The sequence below is a fragment of the Physeter macrocephalus genome, chromosome 2, assembly GCF_002837175.3.
Source record: "Physeter macrocephalus isolate SW-GA chromosome 2, ASM283717v5, whole genome shotgun sequence".
NCBI classification, from domain to species: domain Eukaryota; kingdom Metazoa; phylum Chordata; class Mammalia; order Artiodactyla; family Physeteridae; genus Physeter; species Physeter macrocephalus.
The window spans coordinates 101,001,751-101,024,063 of NC_041215.1; the positions used below are offsets into that span (position 1 = coordinate 101,001,751).

Sequence of the window (22,313 nt, forward strand, 5' to 3'; positions counted from 1 at the left end):
TAAGAGAAAAATAATATTTTTATCAATTTTCATCTCATAAATTATGCAGTTTATGTAGATGTGCAATCAACTGTGATATGGGAAGAAAATATTGGAACCTCCATTTATATTTTATTTCTTTAAAAAGGAAAGCATTTACACTGGTATTTAACTTCTGGATTGGTGTCCTGCCCTCGGTCAGCTCCATGGAAGATCTTGCCTCACAGTGTTGGAGATGCCCTCAGGGAGGGGTGGGGCTTCCACAGTGCTGGGGGGGCAGGGCTTGCCCTCTCCATTCATTCACTTTGAGTGCACTGAAATACAGAGTGATGGCCTGCCGAGTCCATTTACAGATTGTAATACGTACCCTTAAACTAAAAACACCCTAAAATGGACAAGATTTATGCAAGGAACTCACAGATTAAAGATAATAATAATACCAATGCAAGCATAAATGATGTGAAAGTCACAGAGCTGACACCTCTACTCCTCGTAAAAGCTTTCTATCACCTACATTACAAGGTAAAAGTAATGACAAATTTAATCAGATCTGATAAGAGCTTGGCAAAAACAGAGAAATCATCAAAAGTCTATTATCTAGGGCTTCCCTGGTGGCGCAGTGGTTAAGAATCCGCCTGCCAGTTCAGGGGACACGGGTTCGAGCCCTGGTCTGGGAAGATCCCACATGCCATGGAGCAACTAAGCCCGTGTGCCACAACTACTGAGCCTGCACTCTAGAGCCGGTGAGCTACAACTATTGAGCCCACGTACTGCAACTACCGAAGCCCATGCGCCTAGAGCCCGTACTCCACAACAAGGGAAGCCGTTGCAATGAGAAGCCCGCGCACCACAAGGAAGAGTAGCCCCCGCTCGCCGCAACTAGAGAAAGCCCATGCGCAGCAACGAAGACCCAATGCAGCCAAAAATAAACAAATTTATTTTTTTTTAAAAAGTCTATTATCTATATGGTTATTTAAGACTAGGACAAATGAAAAGCCTCACTTTAATATTTCACCTGTGCCTTGAAATATTATCTAATGATAGTAGTTCATATATATAATTTATAAATAAATGAGATGCATATTCTGGAGATGCATGCTGAAAAAGTTTTGCAGATACGTGGCCAAAAGTGTTGGAGATAACCATCTCAAAAGCAGTACTATAAAAAACGGTATATATCCTTTTCACACATTCACTGCAAAATAACAATACATACTGTCTCTTTAATACCTTTGCTTTGTATATTATTTTACTGTACTTGTACAGATTCTTGCTTTGCATTAAATATTATGTAAATTCAGGATAGACTAACAAAATAGAAAATGTACAGGAACATTTCACAAATTTATACCATAAGACCAATTCATGAGAAATTTGTTTTTTTAAAGGTAACAAAATGTGATTGCTTTTAGAGTAACTGCGACTAGGTGAATGAGATATTACCTAGGAGAGGCCCTACTTTTAAACAAATATTTAGGAATGATTTGCATTGTACACACAGCAATACTTTAAGCAAAGAAAATATACATTCATATGCCAGTTATAGTTTATATATAAATAAGTGCTTTTAGAGTTTGTGGGGAAAAAAACTGTATTCTTAAGTAGACAATACTTCTAAAAATATTTTAATCAGATAAATTTTGGTTTGGTTTTGTAAATAAAATTTTATTGGAACACAGCCTCATTCGTTTACATATTATCTATGGTTGCTTTCAAATTATAACAGCAGAGTTGAGTATTTGTGACAGAGACCACATGCAGCCAACAAAGCTTAAAATATTTACTATCTCACCCTTCACAGAAAAAGTTTGCAGACCCCCTGGACTAGCTCTCTGTCTGAATTACCACAAACTATAAATTATCAAATCTGGTTAAAATTAAATTTTGTTATTTACCAGCATGAAAAAATACTATTTTTAAGTCCAAATAGTCTTTTAAGGAGGGCAGGTCCTATGAAAAGAGTCAGAGGCCTCTGAATTCAGCTCTTGCTATGTGATGGTGGGTCTACAGTGAATTTTGGGAGGGGGCCAAACAGAGTTGCATTGCTCTGCATAATAGAGTGGGAAGCATTTAGAGCTTGGCAGGAAGGAAGGGATGAGGACAGAGAGACTGGAGAGAGGACGTGGCCCTGCACCCCAGGGAGGAGGTGTACATCTGGGTGGGAACAGAGTCAACAGGCCAAGAGGGAAGAGGAGAAAGCTGATGTATACACCCAATGAATGCAGCAAGAGCAAGCTTGTGGAGCCAGGCAACCAAAACTTAAAATCTCCAGGAATTCTTTGGAATTGTTGGGAGAATATCAGACTTTGAACAAGTGGTTTCCAGTCAGTCATATCCATTTAGAAGGCTAGGTGCCCTTGACCAACATCTGGGTTATACCTAAAAAATTAGAAAAGGAAAAGGTTCAAGTTCATTGATCAGATAGGAAAAAAAGAAGTGGGTAGGGTCTCTAATAAATTTCTTTTCATGTGAACTTTACATAATTCCCACGTGAGTGCCCATTTCACCACGTGTCTTTTGTACCAACACTCACTTTCACAGTTCAAGGATACCTAGAATAACCGTTAACTTTTATTTCTCCAATTTTATAAAATGTTTTAACTTTGCCATTCTCCATTTTTACTTTTATATCTGCTTATATAGTGAATTGAAAAGTTTTCATCTTACTTGACAAGAAAGGACTCTATCAAGGAACACTTAGTATACAAAGGAGGGGTTCTTATTTAATTTCCAAGGATTAACCTTTTTTAAAAAAATGAAAATGCAAGTATAAAATGATTATGGAATTAAATTCACAGATATACCGGATATTAGACATAGAAAAGGCCTCAGGGGTCATCTGGATTGACCCCCTCATTTGATAGGCAGCTTCATTTTATAGGGAAGATGGCTGAAGATGGTTTGCCAGCCTGGGTTTAAGGGCTCGTGCATTTTCTACTAGGTCAGAGCTTACTCAGCGCACAGTAACAACCAAGCACCCTGACATAAATACTTTGAAATGTTAATTCTCCTTAGTTATTTACATTTTTAAACTCTGAAGTTTTAGCCTGCCAAAGTGGCTTCGTACATTTAATAGAAATGTAATACAATATTTTCACAAAAACGAAGCTTTGATTTAAAAAGACTACAATTTCCTTTTTCAAAGTTGCATTTCTCTTTCAAAAATTTTAATCTTGTAAGCATTATAACTTGGTTTTAAGAGGAAGTAATTCTATGGCTATTTAGGGAATTACTGATTTTTGTAATCAAAAGAAGTCTCTCTTTTCCTGTATCACACATTGGCTAAAAAATTAACAGCTAGGAGTTTGTGCTGACAGAAACTTACAAGGTAAAAAAGAAGCTAATGTGGGGGAAGGGAAGCTGAACAATTTCTGAATCAAGAAAGGATACTTAAACAGTACTTTTCAAACTATCTGTGGTGAAGGGACAGTTTTTAAAAAATTATTATTTCAAGTTCATCATGAGTAATTAGAATAATAAAATGAAAAAAGACAAATTATAAACTCAATTATTTTATCATTTAATTTAGCAGGCATGAAATTACTCTATCAAATTTCTCTAAAAGTTGCTGAATGCTCACTCATGTCACAAAACGAAAGACAAAAACTCAGACTAGTCACAAGCCACACTGTGAGCAGTGCTGCTTCAAAGGCTTGATTTCTTTTTTAATGAACAAGCATGTGTGAGGATTCCGGCATTTCTCCTGAGTGGAGGGATCAGCCTAGTCAGCATTCAGCCTTAGGACTGTAGGCTTTGTTGGGTTACACTCCACAGTAGGCTGTCCTATATGAGACACAGAAATAATAGACAGAGGGAGGAACTGTCAGGGGATGTGACACAGGAGGGAATTGGAGATGGCATCTTCAGTCACTTTATTTCTACTTTTTATGACTTTCTCCTTTTATAAAAGGTCACTCCAACCCTGTATAAGAAGTAGAAACATACACTGTGGCACATGGAAAAGATGAGAAGAAATAGGATACATGTGCCTTAAAAACTGTTGCCTCCAATATTTGTTTTTCTTACTCTCAAATGTGCATTGCATTTAAGTGATCATAAATTACTCATGGAAAAGTAATGCTTTATGACTATACAGAGTCCTTGTAGGCATAAACAATGTCAAATTTTATAAACTGTAAGTTGCTTTAGACCAGGGTCTGAGTCTCATACAATTTTCTATACTCACCACAAAGCCTGGCAGGTATCTGGCACCTAGTGTATATTCAATAAATTTGGGTAGAATAAATATATTGGTATAATCATTACCAAACTCTCTAAGTAATAATAGGCAAAAACTAACAAGACTTTTTTTTTATATACGGCAGGAAAATTAACAAGACATTTACATGGGCTGAGGTCCCTGAGGCTGCACTCGAGTCCCGAAGGCATTCACTCTATTAATGTTAAATAATAACCAGTTGGGGCTTTTACCCTCTATTGATTATAGCAATTTCATATCCTGTAAGAACTGTATAAATTGGTGCCTAATTTGTTCAAATTAATCAAATTATTCTTCTAAAAGTACCTATTATTAAACTAAACTTGCACTTTATTATTATAATCATTATTAGAGTACAATTATTCTAAGAACTAGTAGCACAAAGGGAAGACTTGGGGATGTGAAAGAATTCAAACTATTCAAGAACCACTGGGGGACTTCCCTGGCGGTCCAGTGGTAAAGAATCCGCTTTCCAATGCAGGGGACGGACGCAGGTTTGATCCTTGGTCAGGCAACTAAGATCCCACATGCCGCGGGGCAACTAAGCCCGCGTACTTCAACTACTGAGCTTGCCTGCCTCAATGAGAGAGCCCGCGTGCCGCAAACTACAGAGCCCACACGCCCTGGAGCCTGCGCTCCACAACTAGAGAGAAGGCTGCACGCCGCAGGGAAGGGCCCACGCACCGCAGCAAAAAAGATCCAGGACGCCTCAACGAAGATCCCGCGTGCCGCAACTAAGACCAGACGCAGCCAAAAAATAAAGAAAATAAATAATAAAATAAAATAAGTATTAAAAACAAAAACAAAAACAACCCACTGGCTTTAAACATTGGGAAGGCCAGATTCTAAAGTATTTCCAATCTTTAATCTCTGGTCTCAAAGTGTGGTATGTAGACCACATGCATCAGAATCTTCTTTTTGAAACACAGATTTCCAGGCTCAATTACAGGCTTCAACAAAATCACTGGGGGGTGAGGTTCTAGAACAGGTACTTGGTGTGTGTGTGTAATTTTATTTATTTATTTTTTTAATTGAAGTATAGTTGATTTACAATGTTGTATTAGTTTTAGGTATACAGCAAAGTGATTCAGCTATATATATATGCATGAAATTACAAAATATTGAGTATAGTTCCCTGTGCTGTACAGTAGGTCCTTGTTGCTTATCTATTTTATATATAGCAGTGTTAGAACAGGTACTTTTAACAAGCACTGCAGATGATCTGAATACACACTAAATCTGAATACTACTCATCTACCTCCTAATAGGTTATAAGATGCTTACTTTCTTCCCATTCCAGGTACAATATATGTTCTATATGTGATCATCACTTTATAATCATAATTTATGGAAAGCAATAACATTCAAGTCTCCCATATAATTTTTCCAATTCTCCTGTCTATTAGCATTTAGCCCACCATAATGACAACGTTTTTCAGAGGGAAGGGGAAAATGTGATGTTTAAAATTTAAGCTATAAAATAAAATGCTTCTCCTGATCAGATCTGGGAAGCATCTTTATACCTGTCAGACTTTTGTCTGCACAGACACAAAAATAGATGCATCTTATTAGTTGGACCAGTATCCCTAGGGGTGCCCATGTGATGTGAGGGCAGCAGTGGAGCACGGCAGTTAGGAGAGCAGGTTTTCAGGTTACATCCTCCTCCACTTACTGGCTGTGGTGTCTTAGGCTTGTTCCTTAACTTCTCTGAGATCACGTTTCCTAAATTAGGATTAATAACGGTGTCAATCTCAGAGAGTGATTCAGAGGTTAAAATGGAATAATGTGCAGAAAGTGCTTAGCACACTGCCTAGCACACAGTAAGTGCTCAATAAATGGTCACCGTGACAATACATATTTGAACACAACATTCTCAATTCTATACCCCAAAGACAGGATACAACTATTTTCAACATTTCTAACCACAAAATAGCCTCCAGAACAGAAAAGTGACAAGTTCAGCAAATCCTTTGGTGCTACTCTCAGCTCATTACAGAAGAAAATGCATGTGTGAAAGGTCAAACACATTTGGACACAGGCCACAGTAGGCCCTATGGTTGTCTACTGGCTGTGTACTGGTTGTCTGCCCTCCACACAGTGTCCAAGAAGGGACACTTTGTACCCCCTTAAGATCCGCACTTAACAGTGCCTTCCACAGAGTGGGCTTCAATAAACATGTGTTAAACCCTCCAGGTTTGTATGCATTTCATTCCTTTCCCCTACAGCTGTTCTTTTCCAAGGGCAACAAAAAAGCAACAAGAGTAAGCTAAACAGGGGAAACGATATGAAATAATTCACAGCAGCACTTCAGATAATTCTCCCTGGCAGCCCCAAATCTTGCTCATGTATGTTATCTAGCATTGCAAAATAAGTTTCCCTAATATTTTCACATGAACCTCTCTTCATTTTTTCACAGCTGTGGGAGCAGTCAGAGAAAGAGGGGGATGAATGGTGGCCTGGGCGGGTCAGTAAGAACACAGCACTGGTGGGCTCCAATTATCTGTTTGGTGTTTCCTCCCTGGGAATCCCAGGCATGGGGAGCAGATGGAGGTGGGAGGAGGAGGGGACTGGGCCTAGAAGGTAGCACACAATGCAGCCTGGTCAGTACCAAGTTAAGTCTTAAAGGTTCATCTCCACAACCCAATCTATTTTGGACAGTTTTTAAGTGATATGACCATTTCTTGATCTACTTTCTTGTCTGCAGAGGAGCTTTTATAATGTCAAGCATGGGTGGATGTTTAATCAGTATTATGACCTGATACTCCTATTGCTATAACAGGCTCAGGAAATGAATTTAGCAAATGAACATTATTTTTCCAGGCATAGAAATCCAAACATGAAATGTGCCTGATGGAAAGAAGGCTCAGAAATGTTGATGTATACCGATAACTTTGACTTAACCTGATATCTTGTTGCACGCTATTTTTGAAACTTGCTCTGATTTTGCAGGATCCAGTGGCTTAACTTGCTTTTAGTGCCACGCTCCCATAAACAAACTTCAAGTTAGTTTACCTTGCATGCATGAAAGATGATTACCACCAGCGTTCTCTGTGCTGTATACTAGCTCCACATTAGCAGTTCTACAGAGAACCAGGTTAACACAGCTTAAGTGGAAAACCCAGTCTTTAATGAATCACTCAAAAAACAATTGTTTCCTGTGCAGGCTAGATGCTAAACATAAAATGACAAGCCATAGGCATGCCACTCATTGCAAAGAACTTACTGCCTAGAAGATCTTTTTAATTAAAACAGAAAAACAATTTCAGCGGTAGTTTTATATTGTGCTAAGTTAGCCAAGCTGAGCTACATTTCGCAGAGTTCCCTCCGCTGTACTGTTCCATTTAGGGTTGGTGCTGGAGAAATCTGCATGAGTTTTGGAAGGCATACATGAAACCACAGACTGACTGGCATGTTGGGTGCCAGGTTTGTGGCAGCTTGTGCACGGTGTCACTGACCAGCTGCATCACTGTGTTGGCAAAGGGCAGTACCAGGTAGATGCTTCTTCAGATCCTGCCATATCTTCTTCAGTTTCTCCCATTCCTGGGCCAGGTGCATGCAAGCTCAGAGGTGAAGCACACAGCTCCTTCTGCAAGGCACCCACATCCACGATGCAGAGGCAGTGAGAGACAGACGGGTTCCAGTTTATTCCTGTTTTCCCCCATTTCATGTTTAGCTTTTCTTTTCAACTGCAGACCCTGCTGGCCTACAATGACTTTAGGACCACACAGAAACCAAGGGGATAGCCTTACATAAACTTCTTCAGCAGCTCACACAATTGTGTAAGCTCTAATTCCTATAATAAATATCTTATCTATATCCCTCATTGTGGTTCTGCTTCCCTGACTGAACCCTGAACCTTGAAGCCCTGAGAGAGATCAATTACCCACATTTTAGAAGCACAGGGGTTTTGAAGACAATATAGAGTTTATAAGTCTTTCAATGAAGAAATGGTTTTTAAAACATATTTGTGTAAGGAATATCACTGTTTGCCCCATCTAAGCAACAGACAGATGTGCCAGCTCTCTTAGTGAACCCCCATATCTTCTTTGGCAAGTGCTAATAGCAAAGCTCCAAAAGACCAGCCCAAACCTTCTCTGTTCTTCCCCTCTCAAGCATGCTTCCCTTTCCCCAGCTATTTTTTAGGGGAGGCATAAAGTAATGGCTATAGGATAGAATTCACAAAAGGAAGGATGGGATGTAGCCAAGATGGCAGCGTGGAAAGACCCTGAACTCACCTTCTCCCAAAGGCACAACAAAATTGCAACTACTTACACAGCAACTATCTATGAGAATGACCTGAAGACAGCAGAAAAGATTTCCCACAGCTGAAGATAAAAAGAAGGAACTACAATGAGATGGATGGGAGGGGCTAAGATGCAGCATACTCAGGACCCATACACCTGGGTCAGCAACCCATAAGTGGGAAGAATATCACAATGTCAGAGGTCCTCCCCAAGGAGCAAGGGGTCCAAGCCCCACATTGGGCTCCCCAGCCCAGTATCCTGCATCAGGAAGATGGGCTCCCAGAAGTTCCGCTTTGAAAACCAGTGGGGCTTGTGTTCAGGAGAGCCAGAGAGCTTAGGAACCAGACTGCTCCTAAAGAGCATGTAGAAAATCTCATACACTCCAAGTCCCAGTGCAGAGGCAGTAGTTTAAAAGGAGCCTGGGTCAGACCTACTTGCTATTCTTGGAGAGCCTCTCAGAGAGGCAGAAGGCAACCGGGACTCCATCTGAGGATAAAGACGCTGGTGGCAGCCATTTGGGGGAGTTCATTCTACAATGACGTCAGCACTGGCAAGTGCCATTTTGGAATCCTCCTGATAGCCTATTAGTGCTGGGGGACTTACCTGCCCACCAGCACCAGCCCAACACCCCCAAGGCTGCACAGCTAACTGCTTGGGGAAACTACCCATCCTCCAGTGGGCCCACAGCTACTCCATGAGGCAGAACCTCACAGCCTACCAAGTGGGAGCCAGCCCCGCCTCGCAGCAAACCCACAATAATTTGACCTGCTCCAACAGAGGGGGGCCCACAGCCCAGATGGGGGCACCCCTAGAGCATATAGCTCTGGTGACCAGAGGGAAGCATGCTGTTGGACCCCATAGGGTGTCTCCTACATAAGGCCACTTCTCTAAGATCAGGAAATGTAACTGATCTACCTAATACATAGAAATAAACACAGAGAATTAGGCAAAATAAGGAGATAGAGGAGTATGTTCCAAATGAAGAAACAAGACAAAACCTCAGAAAAAGAACTAAATGAAGTGGAGATAAGCAATCTACCCAATAAATAGTTCAAGGTAATGATCATAAAGATGCCCAATGAACTCAGGAGAAGAATGGATGAACACAGTGAGCATTTTAACAAAGAGTTAGAAAATATAAAGAAGAACCAAACAAAGCTGAAGAATACAATAATTGAAATGAAAAATATACTAGAAGGAATCAACAGTAGGTTAGATGACACAGAGGAATGGATCAGCAATCTGGAAGACAGAGTAGTGGAAATCACCCAAGCTGAACAGAAAAATGAAAAAAAGAATTTTAAAAAAATGAGGATAGTTTAAGAGACCTCTGGGACAACATCAAGTGTAATAACATTTCCAATATAGGAGTCCCAGAAGGAGAAGAGAAAGAGAAAGGGGCAGAGAAATAACAGCTAAAAACTCCCTTAACCTGGGGAAGGAAACAGATATCCAGGTCCAGGAATCCCAGAGAATCCCAAACAAAGCAAACCCAAAGAGGTCCACACCACAACACAATGTAATTAAAATGACAAAAATTAAAGAAGAAAAGAGAATCTTAAAAACAGCAATAGGTTGCTGGGGGAGAGGGAGGGGGAGTGGGTGGGGAGGGATGGATTGGGAGTTTGGGATTAGCAAATGCAAACTATTATATATAGAATGGATAAACAACAAGGTCCTACTGTATAGCACAGGGAACTATATTCAATATCCTGTGATAAACCATAATGGAAAAGAATGTGTATATATATATATATATATACACACACACACACACACATATGTATAACTGAATCACTTTACTATACAGCAAAAAGTAGCATAACATTGTAAATCAACTATACTTCAATAAAATAAATTTTTAAAAATATATGAAAAAATAAAAAATAATAATAAAAAATAAAAGCAGCAATAGAAAAGCAACTAGTTATGTACAAGGGATATGACAATCAGCTGACTTTCAGCAGAAACTTTGCAGGCCAGAAGGGAGTAGCACTTTATATTCAAAGCAATGAAAGGAAAAAACGTACAGCTGAGAATACTCTACCTGGCAAGGTTATCATTCAGATTTGAAGGAGAGACAAAGAGTTTTACAGAGAAGCAAAAGCTAAAAGAATTCAGCACCACTAACCCAGCTTCACAAGAAATGTTCACAGGACTTCTCTTAGTGGAAAAGAAAAGGCCACAAGTAGAAATATGAAAATTATGAAAGGAAAAATCTCACTGGTAAAGGCAAACATAAACTAAAGGTAGTAGATCAACCACTTATACAGCTAGTAGAAAGGCTAAAAGACAAAAGTAGCAAAATCATCTATATCCACAATAAGTAGTTAAGGGGTACACAAAACAAAAAGATGTAAAATATGATGTCAAAAACATTAAATATAGCAGGGGGAATAAAAATTCGGAGTTGTTAGAATGCGTTTGAAATTAAGAGATCATCAACATATACACATTTGGTAACCACAAACCAAAAACCTACAACAGATACACGTAGAAAAATAGAAAAGAATCTAAACATAACACTAAACAAAGTCATCAAATCACAATGAAAAAGAGCAAAAGAAGAAAAAAAACAAAAAAGAACTACAAAAAACAACCAGAAAACAATTAATGGAATGGCATTAAGTACATACCTATCAATAATTACTTTAAATGTAAATGGACAAAATGTTCCAATTAAAAGACATATTTGCCATCCTCACCCAAATTTCCAGCATTCAAAATAAATTCTTTCTTGAACACCTACAATGTACCAGGCTTGGGCTACATCAGGAAACAAAACAAAATCCCTGCCATCACGGTGCTTACGTTCCAGTGACATGTTTGCCAAACTCAGCATGTTCAAACAGAACTGATTAACTTCCCCAACCCTTGCTCCTTTGCCTCTGCCTTCCATTGGGTTACCAATGGTAATGGTGTTACCATTCACCCAATGGCTTCTTTTCCATCTCACCCTCACAAGTTCCAAATCCTGTCAGGTTCACAACTTATCTCTGCTGTCAACACTCCCCACTGCTCAGAGGACACCCAGCCCTCTGCTATTGGACCCAGCCTCTACAATCAGACTTATCTTTTACTACACCCTGTGTTCCAGCTACATCCAACTGAACCCACCATTCAATCACTTCCATGACCCTTGTCCTACAGCGTGTTTCTCCTCCTGCCTCAGTCCTCTCTCCTTTTCCTGGCCTGGTAAGTCCCTATCATCCTCTAAAGACTAGCTCAATTGAGGACTAGTTCAATTGACATGTCTTCTTGGAAGACCTCATCTATTCAAGAAGACAGTTATTTGCTTCTTCCTCCAATTCAGTTATGATAGTGTACTGATCTGCTTACCTGTTTGTACCCCCTTCAGACTGAGAACTCACTGAAGTCAAGGATCACACCATCCATCTTGGACCACCCCAGTCAGCCCCTAGCACCATGCCTGGCACACAGGAGGTGCTTAAACAAACAGCTGTACAATCTGGTAACCCTCCTGCATTAGAAGTAAAAGCCTTTTGCTCACCAGTGAGAATCCCTAATTCAGCAGAAAGCATTTTTCTCTTTCTAGAAACTGGAGGTGCTAGATTAAATAAGATAATCACTCACTTCACTTCTGGAAGCAACAGCCCGGTGCAGCGGGGTCAGCCACATGTTGTCCTTGGCATTCACACGAGCTCCTGGAACCAAACAGCACAGGTTAGAGGCATAATGCAATTCTGCTGATGTGAAGTCAGATGCTATATCTTGTGCTCTCATTTGCTGGGTACAACCAACACATTTTGTTTTGTTTTTTCCTTTCTGTCAGTCATGTGCTTTCTAGCCACCAAACAAGGAGAAGACACTGAATGTAGTAGAAGGAGCAAGACCAGGAGCTGAGGATGTCAGAAGAATCGGGTCAAGACTAGATGAGAAATAACAGTGTCTCACTGGGTAGGAGATACAGTTGTCAGAAAGCTGAGATTCTCCAGAACTATAGAAATGTAGGTTCTGAAGAATGAAGAACTTTTCAGGGGTGTGTATGCACGTGTGTGTGTGTGTGTGTGTGTGTGTGTGTGTGTGTGTGTGTGCGTGTTCCTGAATGTAATATATATTCCTGGATATAAAATATGTAGTCATATACATTATTTTATTTTTAGTCTGTGTGTGTGTGTGTGTGTGTGTGTGTGTGTGTGTGTTCGTGTTCCTGAATGTAATATATATTCCTGGATATAAAATATGTAGTCATATACATTATTTTATTTTTAGTCATTAAGCATATTTATCTCACAGGGCACACAACATCCTTCTTGGAAAACTTAGCGATGAGCAGCCTTCCAACGAATGTATACTAGAGGCCAGTGAAGTTGAGTTCTGATGAGATTTGATCTGGGCTAAAGGGATTAGCAGAAATCCGTTTTATCCAAGAATCCCAATTATTTCTCTGGAACTAGCCAAATATTTTGGTAGGAAGAAGTCAGGTTCCATGGAGCTTTTGGACAGACACAACATGAAGCCTATGTAGGCTGCTCACGGCTTCCTCACGCAATGGGGTGGGCACACAGGCTGACACACGAGCCAGAGCCCGGTCATACTCAGGGAGGTGCCCATGTTCAGCTCCCTGGGGGCCACATCACAATCACGGAACAGAGGCTCCACAGGAACAGATTCCCGGAAAGTAGAGTATGCCCTCCGCCCAGGACACCTGCACAATTCTCCATGAGTACACGCCCACCAAGCTACAACTGAACCACTACAACACCCAATATGAGCTTCCTTTTTTTGGAATCTGGATTTTGATCAGTCTTCTGGTCAGAGATGGAAAGTTTTATAAAAGGACCGCAAAAGGAGAGGAGGAGAAAATATCTATGATATCTTTGCAGATGCAATAAGAGGAGCCTGTTTTAGCCTTAGGACAACACGGAAGGAAGCTCAAAGAAACTAGAAAGTAAGGCAGAGGAGGGGAAGTGCAAAGGAGGTGGCTCTGAGACAAGGGCCGAGAAAGTGAGTCAAGTGTAAGCAGAGGCTGACCAATCTCTGTGAAGGCCAAGGCCAGCTGACAGCTAAAAAACAGGAACCGTGTTTAGGAAAAAAAAAAAAAAGGCAGCAGGAGACTTTCATGGATAAAAGTGTGCTAGGAATTTAATTTAATCATAGAACTTACACTGTTTTTTCTCTTCAACTGAAGAACAAATACCATCAACCATACTAATGATAGAAAACCAGAACATAATAATCCCTAAAACAAAGAGAGAGAGAATGTCTCTTCTCCCCTCATTCTGATTTCATTAGTTGGAGGTGGGACCAGGCACAGGTATTTTTTAAAAATTCCCCAGGACCCACGGTTATTGTAATAGGCTGTTAAGATTGAGAGCCACTGGTAAATTGTTGCTTAGTTTATCAAGCTTAAAATTATTTGAATCCTAATTCTACTAACTTCATCCAGGCATCTTACCTGAAAAGGTTCAAGCCCCTTACATCAGTAAGAACCAAACAAAATCAGTTTGGTGGTGCTAAGACGCCAAGGCAGCAGACATCTCACTCCCCAGTAGCAGGATGTCCTGGGCTAAATGCTCTGGAGTGAAACGCATGAGGTCTGGGAAGGACAGTGTGACTCAGGGTCAGAATACCCAGATTTGATTCTGATTTCAGCACCTACTGGCCCAGCTACCAAAAGCCACTACTCTGTAAAATGAGGCTTACAACAACAACATAATAATACTTCTCTACCCACCTCATGAGGTGGTTAGGAGAATCAAGTGAATTTGAAGGTACTTTGTAAATTGCAAAACACTAGAACAATATTAGCAGTTCTTATTTCCAAATCCCCTCTAATGTCATATTTACTTCTAAATCTATGACTCAGGTCTTCAAGGAAGTGAGAGGCATAGTCTTTGCCCAGGAAAGTAGGGGGAAGTCAAACATATAGATTTAAGAACACAAAGAACCATCACCTAGAGACTGCACAAACAGGTATCTTTTGAAGATTAAGAGAGACTCAGGGCTTCCCTGGTGGCGCAGTGGTTGAGAATCTGCCTGCCGATGCAGGGGACACGGGTTCGTGCCCCGGTCCGGCAAGATCCCACATGCCGCGGAGCGGCTGGGCCCGTGAGTCATGGCCGCTGAGCCTGTGCTTCCGGAACCTGCGCGTCCAGAGCCTGTGCTCCGCAGCGGGAGAGGCCACAACAGTGAGAGGCCCGCGTACCGTGGGAAAAAAAAAAAAAAAGAGAGACTCAAATGCTAGAGAATGCCCGGGAGGAGGAAACCCAGGTGTAATTAAGAGCAGAAAATATTGTGGATTTTAAAACAAAATTTTCCCTACCAAGAAACAAATTTTAGCTTTCCTCTCCTAAGTCTTAGTTCTGAGGGGGCACCAGATGATTGTTACAAAGCCTACCTTTCTGGTTTAGAAACAAACAGTATTTATCCCTCAGGTCCTAATATTTCTTCTTCCAACATTCAGCTATTCAACCCTTCTAAAATTACCCATCTTTTTGTCAGGCCTTTACCCGGGTCATAAATATGTCTATTTTACCACAATGTGCTTATACCTGCATATCAGAAGACAGACCTTTTATTCTCTCTCGTAACTCAAATGTATATTTGTTACTTAATTCTAGGCTGTTTCTTTGACACGTCACAAACATCACCCAGATCTCACGAAGAGCTGGATTCAAGTCTCATTCCCTACCAGTAGAGATGGCTGTATCAGGGTGTCCCTTCAGATTCCCTGTCCACTTTTAAGGGACTTCTGTGTCACGAAGTCAAATCAGTCATCTGAGATGAAGAACATCTGGCCGTAAGTTCCCTCTGTTTTGGGGTTTGAATTTTCACCTGGCTGTCTGCATGATGTTCTTATCAACACTTTAGTCACTCCGTTCTTTAGTACGTTTGTAGGAAGGAATGCTACATGGGACAGATTGATACCCGCTATGGGTAGCATATCAGTTCTGCCTCAGAGCCTCTAAATCAGTGCTGCCCAATGGAAATATAATGTGAACAAAGTAACTGAAAATTTTCTAGTAACCACACTAAAAAGGGTATAAAAAACAAGTAAATTAACTTTAGTGATATATTTTACTTAACTCAATATATCCAAAATATTATCATATAATTGAATTTTTTAATTATTGAGATAATTTGCATTCTTTTTTTCATCCTAAAGCTTCAAAATCCCATGTGTACTTCACACTCACAGCACATCTCCATTTAAACGGGCCACACTTCAAGTGTTCAACAGCCACAGCTGGAGTGTGGCTACCATACTGAACAGTGCAGCTCTGTATGCTAGGTGGCAGAGCCCAGGCTTGGCTACTCGTTTGCTTGAGTAGCTCTCTTCAGTTCTAACGAGCTATGATTCTACCATTAGAGCTGTGAAATTGCTAAGAGCCGTGTTAAGAATGGCTAACGTGATCTGAACGCTGACTCTCTATACTAACGTATGTGTAATCCATTTAATAGGGAGATACTCTTATTAGGCCAGTTTTATAGATGAGGGAACCAAGGCCATCAGAAATAACATGCTCCAGGTCCCCAGCTAGGAAATGGTAGATGTGAACCCAGGTGGTTTGACTTCAAAGCCAAGCTCTAGGGCAGTGTGCCTCACTTCAAAACTAGCAACATTCACACAGCATTCAACTAACACTGATTGCATTTCCCTTCCATTTTCCCCGTCTTTCTCTCTGGTCCTTAGAGTCACTCTTCTCTCCCTCTTTCTCCATTTTCATGTATATATTTTTCATATATATGTATATATTCCCCCTTGATTTCATTCCTTCTTTCTCATATTTTTCCTGCTAGTTCCAAACACCGGTTATAATAATATGGAACAGAAATACATATTTTGTTACTCATGGTCTTTCACGGAGTAAAAATTGTGTATAAACTTAAAAGGCTAATGCAAGAAGAAGAAACCCAAATGGTAAGACACATGTGAAAAGATACTTCTCAAAATTCATCAGGGAGAAGCAAATGAAAGCAACATTAACAAAGCATATCACACCCATCAAACTGGGGAAAATTTTAAAGTGTGAAATGTCAAGAGTTAGCAAGGATATGGAGCAACAGGGAAACATAGATACAGATGGTGAGAGTGTGAATTGGTACAACCCCCTTTGGAAACAGGGTGGTGCTACCTAATAAAACTGATGATGTGCGTGCCCTACCACCCAGCAATTCCACCCAATCATATACCCTAGAGAAACTCTCATACGTGTACAAGAATACTCACTGAAGCATGTTTGTAACAGCAAGATATTGGGATCCTAAATGCTGACCAAGAGGAAAATGGAAAAATACACTGTGGTATATTTGTACAATGGAATGCTACACTGTCATGGAAATGAACAGACTGAAGTTATATATATAAACATATGCACTTCAAAAACACAACATTGAATGAACAAATGAAGTTGCAGATTAATACCAATGGCTTAATACCAGTTACATAAAGTTTTTAAATTTACAAAAGCAGAGCAATATGTTGTTTATAGATGCACAGATTGAAATAAAAGTAATAAATATGGCCAAAGAAAACAACTACCAATTCTGGCTAGTGGTTGCCTCTTGGGAGGGAGGGTGTGAAAGGATAAGGAAAGGATACAATGGGCTTCAACTGTGTCTTCAATGCTTTACTTCATTTTCAAAAAGATATAATGCAAGTACAGAAAAATCTTAAGATTTCTTAAAGCTTGATATACAGGGGTATTAATTACATTATTCTCCATACTTTTCTATATGTTTGAAATATTTTCTAATAAAATACTTTTAAGAAAGCTAGTACACTTAAAGTGTTATGTCTCTTAATGAAAATGGTTCGGGGGGGGATTAAGTTGCATTTTCTTACACTACTTTCTTCTTGGTTAGTCTCCCTTCTTGTTAGAAAAACGACACGTTCATATAAAATGGCCCATTCATAGTCTCTTCCAGGACTTTCCTAAGGCTCACCCCTGGTGAGTAAGAAAAGATGAGTAAGAGCTGCTGTTGGATTTGAAGATGACCTCATTTGTACAGTCCATTTTGATAAGAAAATTTCAAGTTAACGACATGTTATTTTTTGGTCTTATTGTCATTTTTTTCTCATGCTGTCCTCTCTCCACAATCACTATCGCTGATCTCCCCAGCTGTTGAATAGAAGCAAGTCAGCACATGCAGGAAAGGCAGGGCCTCAGAAGTTTGTGCCTCTTGGGATGAAGATGGCAGAGTAGAAGGACGTGCACTCACTCCCTCTTGTGAGAGCACTAGAATCACAACTAACTGCTGAACAATCATCGACAGGAAGACATGTTTTACTTCATGTTTTGATCATATGAGTAATACATTAATGCATTCTTCTTTTAAAAGATAGATTGTTAAAGATTTAGGTAAAGTCCCCTTGAGAATCATCCCCAATGCTGAACTCTCTTCACTCCCTGAAGAAAACTACTACTCTGAGTTTGGTTGGTAAGTTTCTGGTTTCTTTTATGTCTTCATATACAAATATGTGTACCCATAGAAAATCAGAGAATTAAGCTGAGTGGCCAATACAATAGTCTTCTTGTTTTTTAAAATATTACACAATTTAAAAAAATTTATAGCACTATTTCATAAGTATGCTTTTACATTAATGTATCATGTTGTAGTAACACTGAATTTCCTTGTTTCATTCAATAATACATTTTTCATATCTGTTTATGTTGAAACTTAGAGAATGAGTCCATTCTCTTTATTTGCCACATGTATTGCAACATATAAATACACATTATTTTAGACATTCTCTCTATTGATGGGTATTTCAATTGTTTCCAGTATTTCACTGGTCAAACAATGCTGCTATGAACATCCAGAAAATGACTCCTTACGCAAATGTGCAATATTTGTCTAGGATAGATAATTAGAAATGGACTTTCTGTGTCAACAGTCATGCACAATTTTGGTTTTCATAGTCCGAACCCTCCAAAGTGTATCAATGTACACACTCACAGTGTATGATTGCTTAATTTCCCCACATTCTCATCAACACTTGATATTATCAGTTATTTAAAATATTGCAGGACTTCCCTGGTGATGCAGTGGTTAAGAATCCGCCTGCCAGTGCAGGGGACACGGGTTCGAGCCCTGGTCCAGGAGGATCCCACATGCCGCGCAGCAACTAAGCCCGTGTATCACAACTACTGAGCCTACGCTCTACAGCCTGAGTGCCGCAACTACCGAGCCCACATGCCACAACTACTGAAGCCTGCGCACCTAGAGCCCGTGATCTGCAACAAGAGGAGCCACTGCAATGAGAAGCCCACACACCACAACGAAGAGTAGCCCCCGCTCACCGCAACTAGAGAAAGCCCGCACACATCAATGAAGACCCAATGCAGCCAAAAATAAAGAAATAAAATAAGATAGTGCAAATCTGATTGGAGAAAAATGGTCTCACATTTTTGTGTTTCCTGTTTAACAGTGGGGTTGGGCATCTTCTAATATGTTTGTTTACTGGTCATTTATAATTCATTCTCTGAGAACCATTTATTTATATTCTTTGCCTATTTCTCCTATTTTTCTACTATGTTTTTCTTATAATTTATATGTATACATTTATATTGTATTGTTATTATTCTTTTAAATTTTATTTTATTTATTTTTTATACAGCAGGTTCTTATTAGTTACCTATTTTATACATATTAGTGTACATATGTCTATCCCAATCTCCTGATTCAACCCACCACCTTGACCCTGAGCTTGCTGCACAGCATAAAGCTACACATGCCCCATGTGTAACAAACACCAGCACTGTGTTCATGCAGCTTTGGGGTCACTTGAGGAATTGAAAGATACTTAGAAATCTAGAAAGTAGATTCTTTCAGTCACGATTTAAGTCCTCCATTCCTCCACTAATCCTCCTCCAAAAGGCTGAAGAGGCAGCTGCCAAGGAAACCTCCTCTCCCAGAACAACAAAATTATTACGACAAAAGCAGAATTATCTGAATGGGGACGCAGTATTTCATCAGTGTCATCCCGTGAGACCGGCTTCCTCATCCTCTTCCTCCGTCTGTCTGAGAGTCTTGTTTACATGTCAGAGGGAGACATCAGATGGTTTTGAGTTGAATATTTATAACTGATTTTTCTAAAGGAAGCTTCATGTTATTTACCTGCCTGTCAGGCACCATTGTGCACTGAAGGACACAGAGTCTGCATGTCTCATGATTTAAAGGCAAATGCTTTTTCCCCAAGGACATTTGAAAGCTTATCTTTTTTTCTTTTTTTTTTTAAGCACTGGGCTATGCTGATTCTGCAGAAACAAAGACACAACTAAAAGTTATCAGGCATAAACTCTAATTACAAATTAAGTACCTTTTTTTTTAAATCTTATCCCTATTAACACTTGATTTTATTTTCATAGATATCAGGAGTAAAGAGAACTCTGAGCATCTTTTCCAGAGGTAATATTTCTGTTCTCTTAGCCCAGTCATCTAGGAAGAAGTTGAATAAAGAAAAAAGGTAGACCAAATGACTAAAACTCTTACAGGTCAGAGAGAACAACTGATTCTTAAGGTGGGCTTAGCCAATGTTTGGCTTTTAATTATCGAAATAAATATGGGGACTTCCCTGGTGGCGCAGTGGTTAAGAATCCACCTGCCAATGCAGGGGACACGTGTTCGAGCCATGGTCCGGGAAGATCCCACATGCCCCCGAGTATGGGGACTTCCCTGGTGGCGCAGTGGTTAAGAATCCACCTGCCAATGCAGGGGACACGTGTTCGAGCCATGGTCCGGGAAGATCCCACATGCCGCGGAGCAACTAAGCCTGTGCGCCTCAACTACTGAGCTCGCGTGCCACAGCTACCAAAGGCCACGCACCTAGAGCCCGTGCTCTGCAACAAAGAGAAGACACCACAATGAGAAGCCCGCACACCACAAAGAAGAGTAGCCGCGCTCACCACAACTAGAGAAAGCCCAAGTGCAGCAACGAAGACCCAACACAGCCAAAAAATAGATAAATAAATTAATTAATTTAAAAGAAAAAGAAATATGAAAGTAAGATCATATGAAGTATGATTATAATACAGTGAGATCAGCTTGCTTTTGATTTTTTTTTTTTTTTTTTAACAAACAGACCAAATCTTATTACAGCCCAGGAGCACTGTCCTTCAAAGCAATGACCTTGGAAGAGTGTATGATAATTCCATGTATGTAGCATTGTCCAAAGCGTTTTAAAAACTCCCCTTGGAGCTGCCTTTGGAACCAGTTTATATACCCATCAGCAAATGGCCCATTACTTTATAATTGCACTACATTGGAGGCCAAAATCAGCATTGACTCATTTAATCACCCCTCTTTCTCTAGACCAAAAAAAAAAATATATCAAATCCAACCTCAAAGGATGAATATTTGTTATGCATGAGATAATCAAAAGAATGACCTGCTACCAGCTCTGGAGGCAATTTGCACTGGGAGTAGTAATCACATTTTGAACAATCACAGGAAATAATTTTACAGGAATACCACTTGTTTGGTGGCCTATGTTCTAATAAATTTACTATTTTTAATTAGTAGTTACAACTCACAAACACTCCCATGTTAGAGGGTGGGTACTTCTGGTTTTCTTCCTTCAGCCCAGAACTCTCTAACCCTTGCGTGTCTCCAGAGTTTCTCTACAGGGTCTCGTTACTGTGGCTGTTTCTCTGTGCGCTCTGTTTCCTATATCTCAAGCCTAGGCTCTTAACTCTTGGTCACTGATTGGTTCACATTGATCTCATTCATCCAACTCCAGGCAAACGATTTAGCAAGCTCTTGACCTTGTATTTGCCTTAATCCTGACTCGGCCAGTTCTAAAACAGAAGCTAGAAGCAGGTGGGGAAAATAAAGCCAGAATGTGGACTGGCAGTTAGAAGATGAGGAAACCTGCAAGGCCTGAATTCCTCACTGTCTGCTCAGAGGCATTCAGGCAGGGTTCCATCTGCCTGGCTAACAGGAGATAATGTCAGTAGGAATTTAGTAGGCTTGGGTTACACTATGCTCTGTAAGTTAATACAACAATGGAGAACACAGCTGTAATGGGCAATTCTGGCAAAGCCGAGTGATTTGTCCAACGTGGGAATTGTTAGCACCTCATTCATTATTAAATTGGAAAACAGTTTGGTTGGATTCCCTAAAGGGTCAGCTGCCAGATGTAAGCTCAGAGATGAAATCATTGCTCTTGCAACGATATTTCTTTAGGACGATATACAAATTGAATAAAGGACCTTTTGGGGAAATTAAAACCATGAGAATTCCAAGAATTTGCCTAAGTTTCCACAGCTGAATGAAATTTCTAAAGAACTTTCCCAATGCTCTCCCATGCCCTTAGTCTTTCTAATTTGATGAGGGAAGAAGGAAAAATTCCATAGCATGTGCCACCCAAAATTATACTAGAGACATTAATAGCCAATGATTCCTCCTAGATGACTGGGCTAAGAGAACAGGTGTACAGATCAAGATATACAGAACAGTTTCTCCTGGCTCTACTGAATAAGCCCCGTTTAAAAGAGGCTGGTGTACTCCATGCCCACGTGAAGGGGAGGTGAAACCAAGTTTCTTGATCACCAGACCCCAGATGCCTGAAAAAAAATAGATGGGTCCTTCATGCTGAAGAATTAAAACCTTCCCCTTCGAATGTGGAAAAACAAACCAAAAATCAAAAAACCAAAGCTGGGGATCTAAAACAAGGTTTTGAATTTGTACATTCATGAATCAAACATTCCTCTGAGACCCAGAGCTGTCTCTTAATACAACATTTAGTTGGTGAGTACAGCGGGTCGGGACCATTAGGCGTCATACCACAAAACTTTTTATTTTTCACCCTCACCAATTCTGCCTATAATTTTCCATGGGCCAAATTTCTACTGTTGGGGCGACCAGCCAGGTGTGTGCTGGCTGTTAGCCAGAGACTGTGCCAG

At 40.1% G+C, this 22,313-nt stretch overlaps 1 protein-coding gene across 3 annotated transcripts in view; it reads right to left on the bottom strand.

The window, feature by feature from the left end:
* The window catches only part of ANKRD44 (ankyrin repeat domain 44), a 317,462-nt gene that overhangs the window by 129,305 nt on the left and 165,844 nt on the right, over positions 1-22,313 (bottom strand). For all 3 annotated transcript variants that reach the window (XM_028480445.2, XM_028480424.2, XM_055089237.1), the window contains one exon: positions 12,037-12,107. In XM_028480445.2, the coding sequence (XP_028336246.1) occupies positions 12,037-12,107 (71 nt within the window). The remainder of the gene's footprint in view (positions 1-12,036; positions 12,108-22,313) is intronic.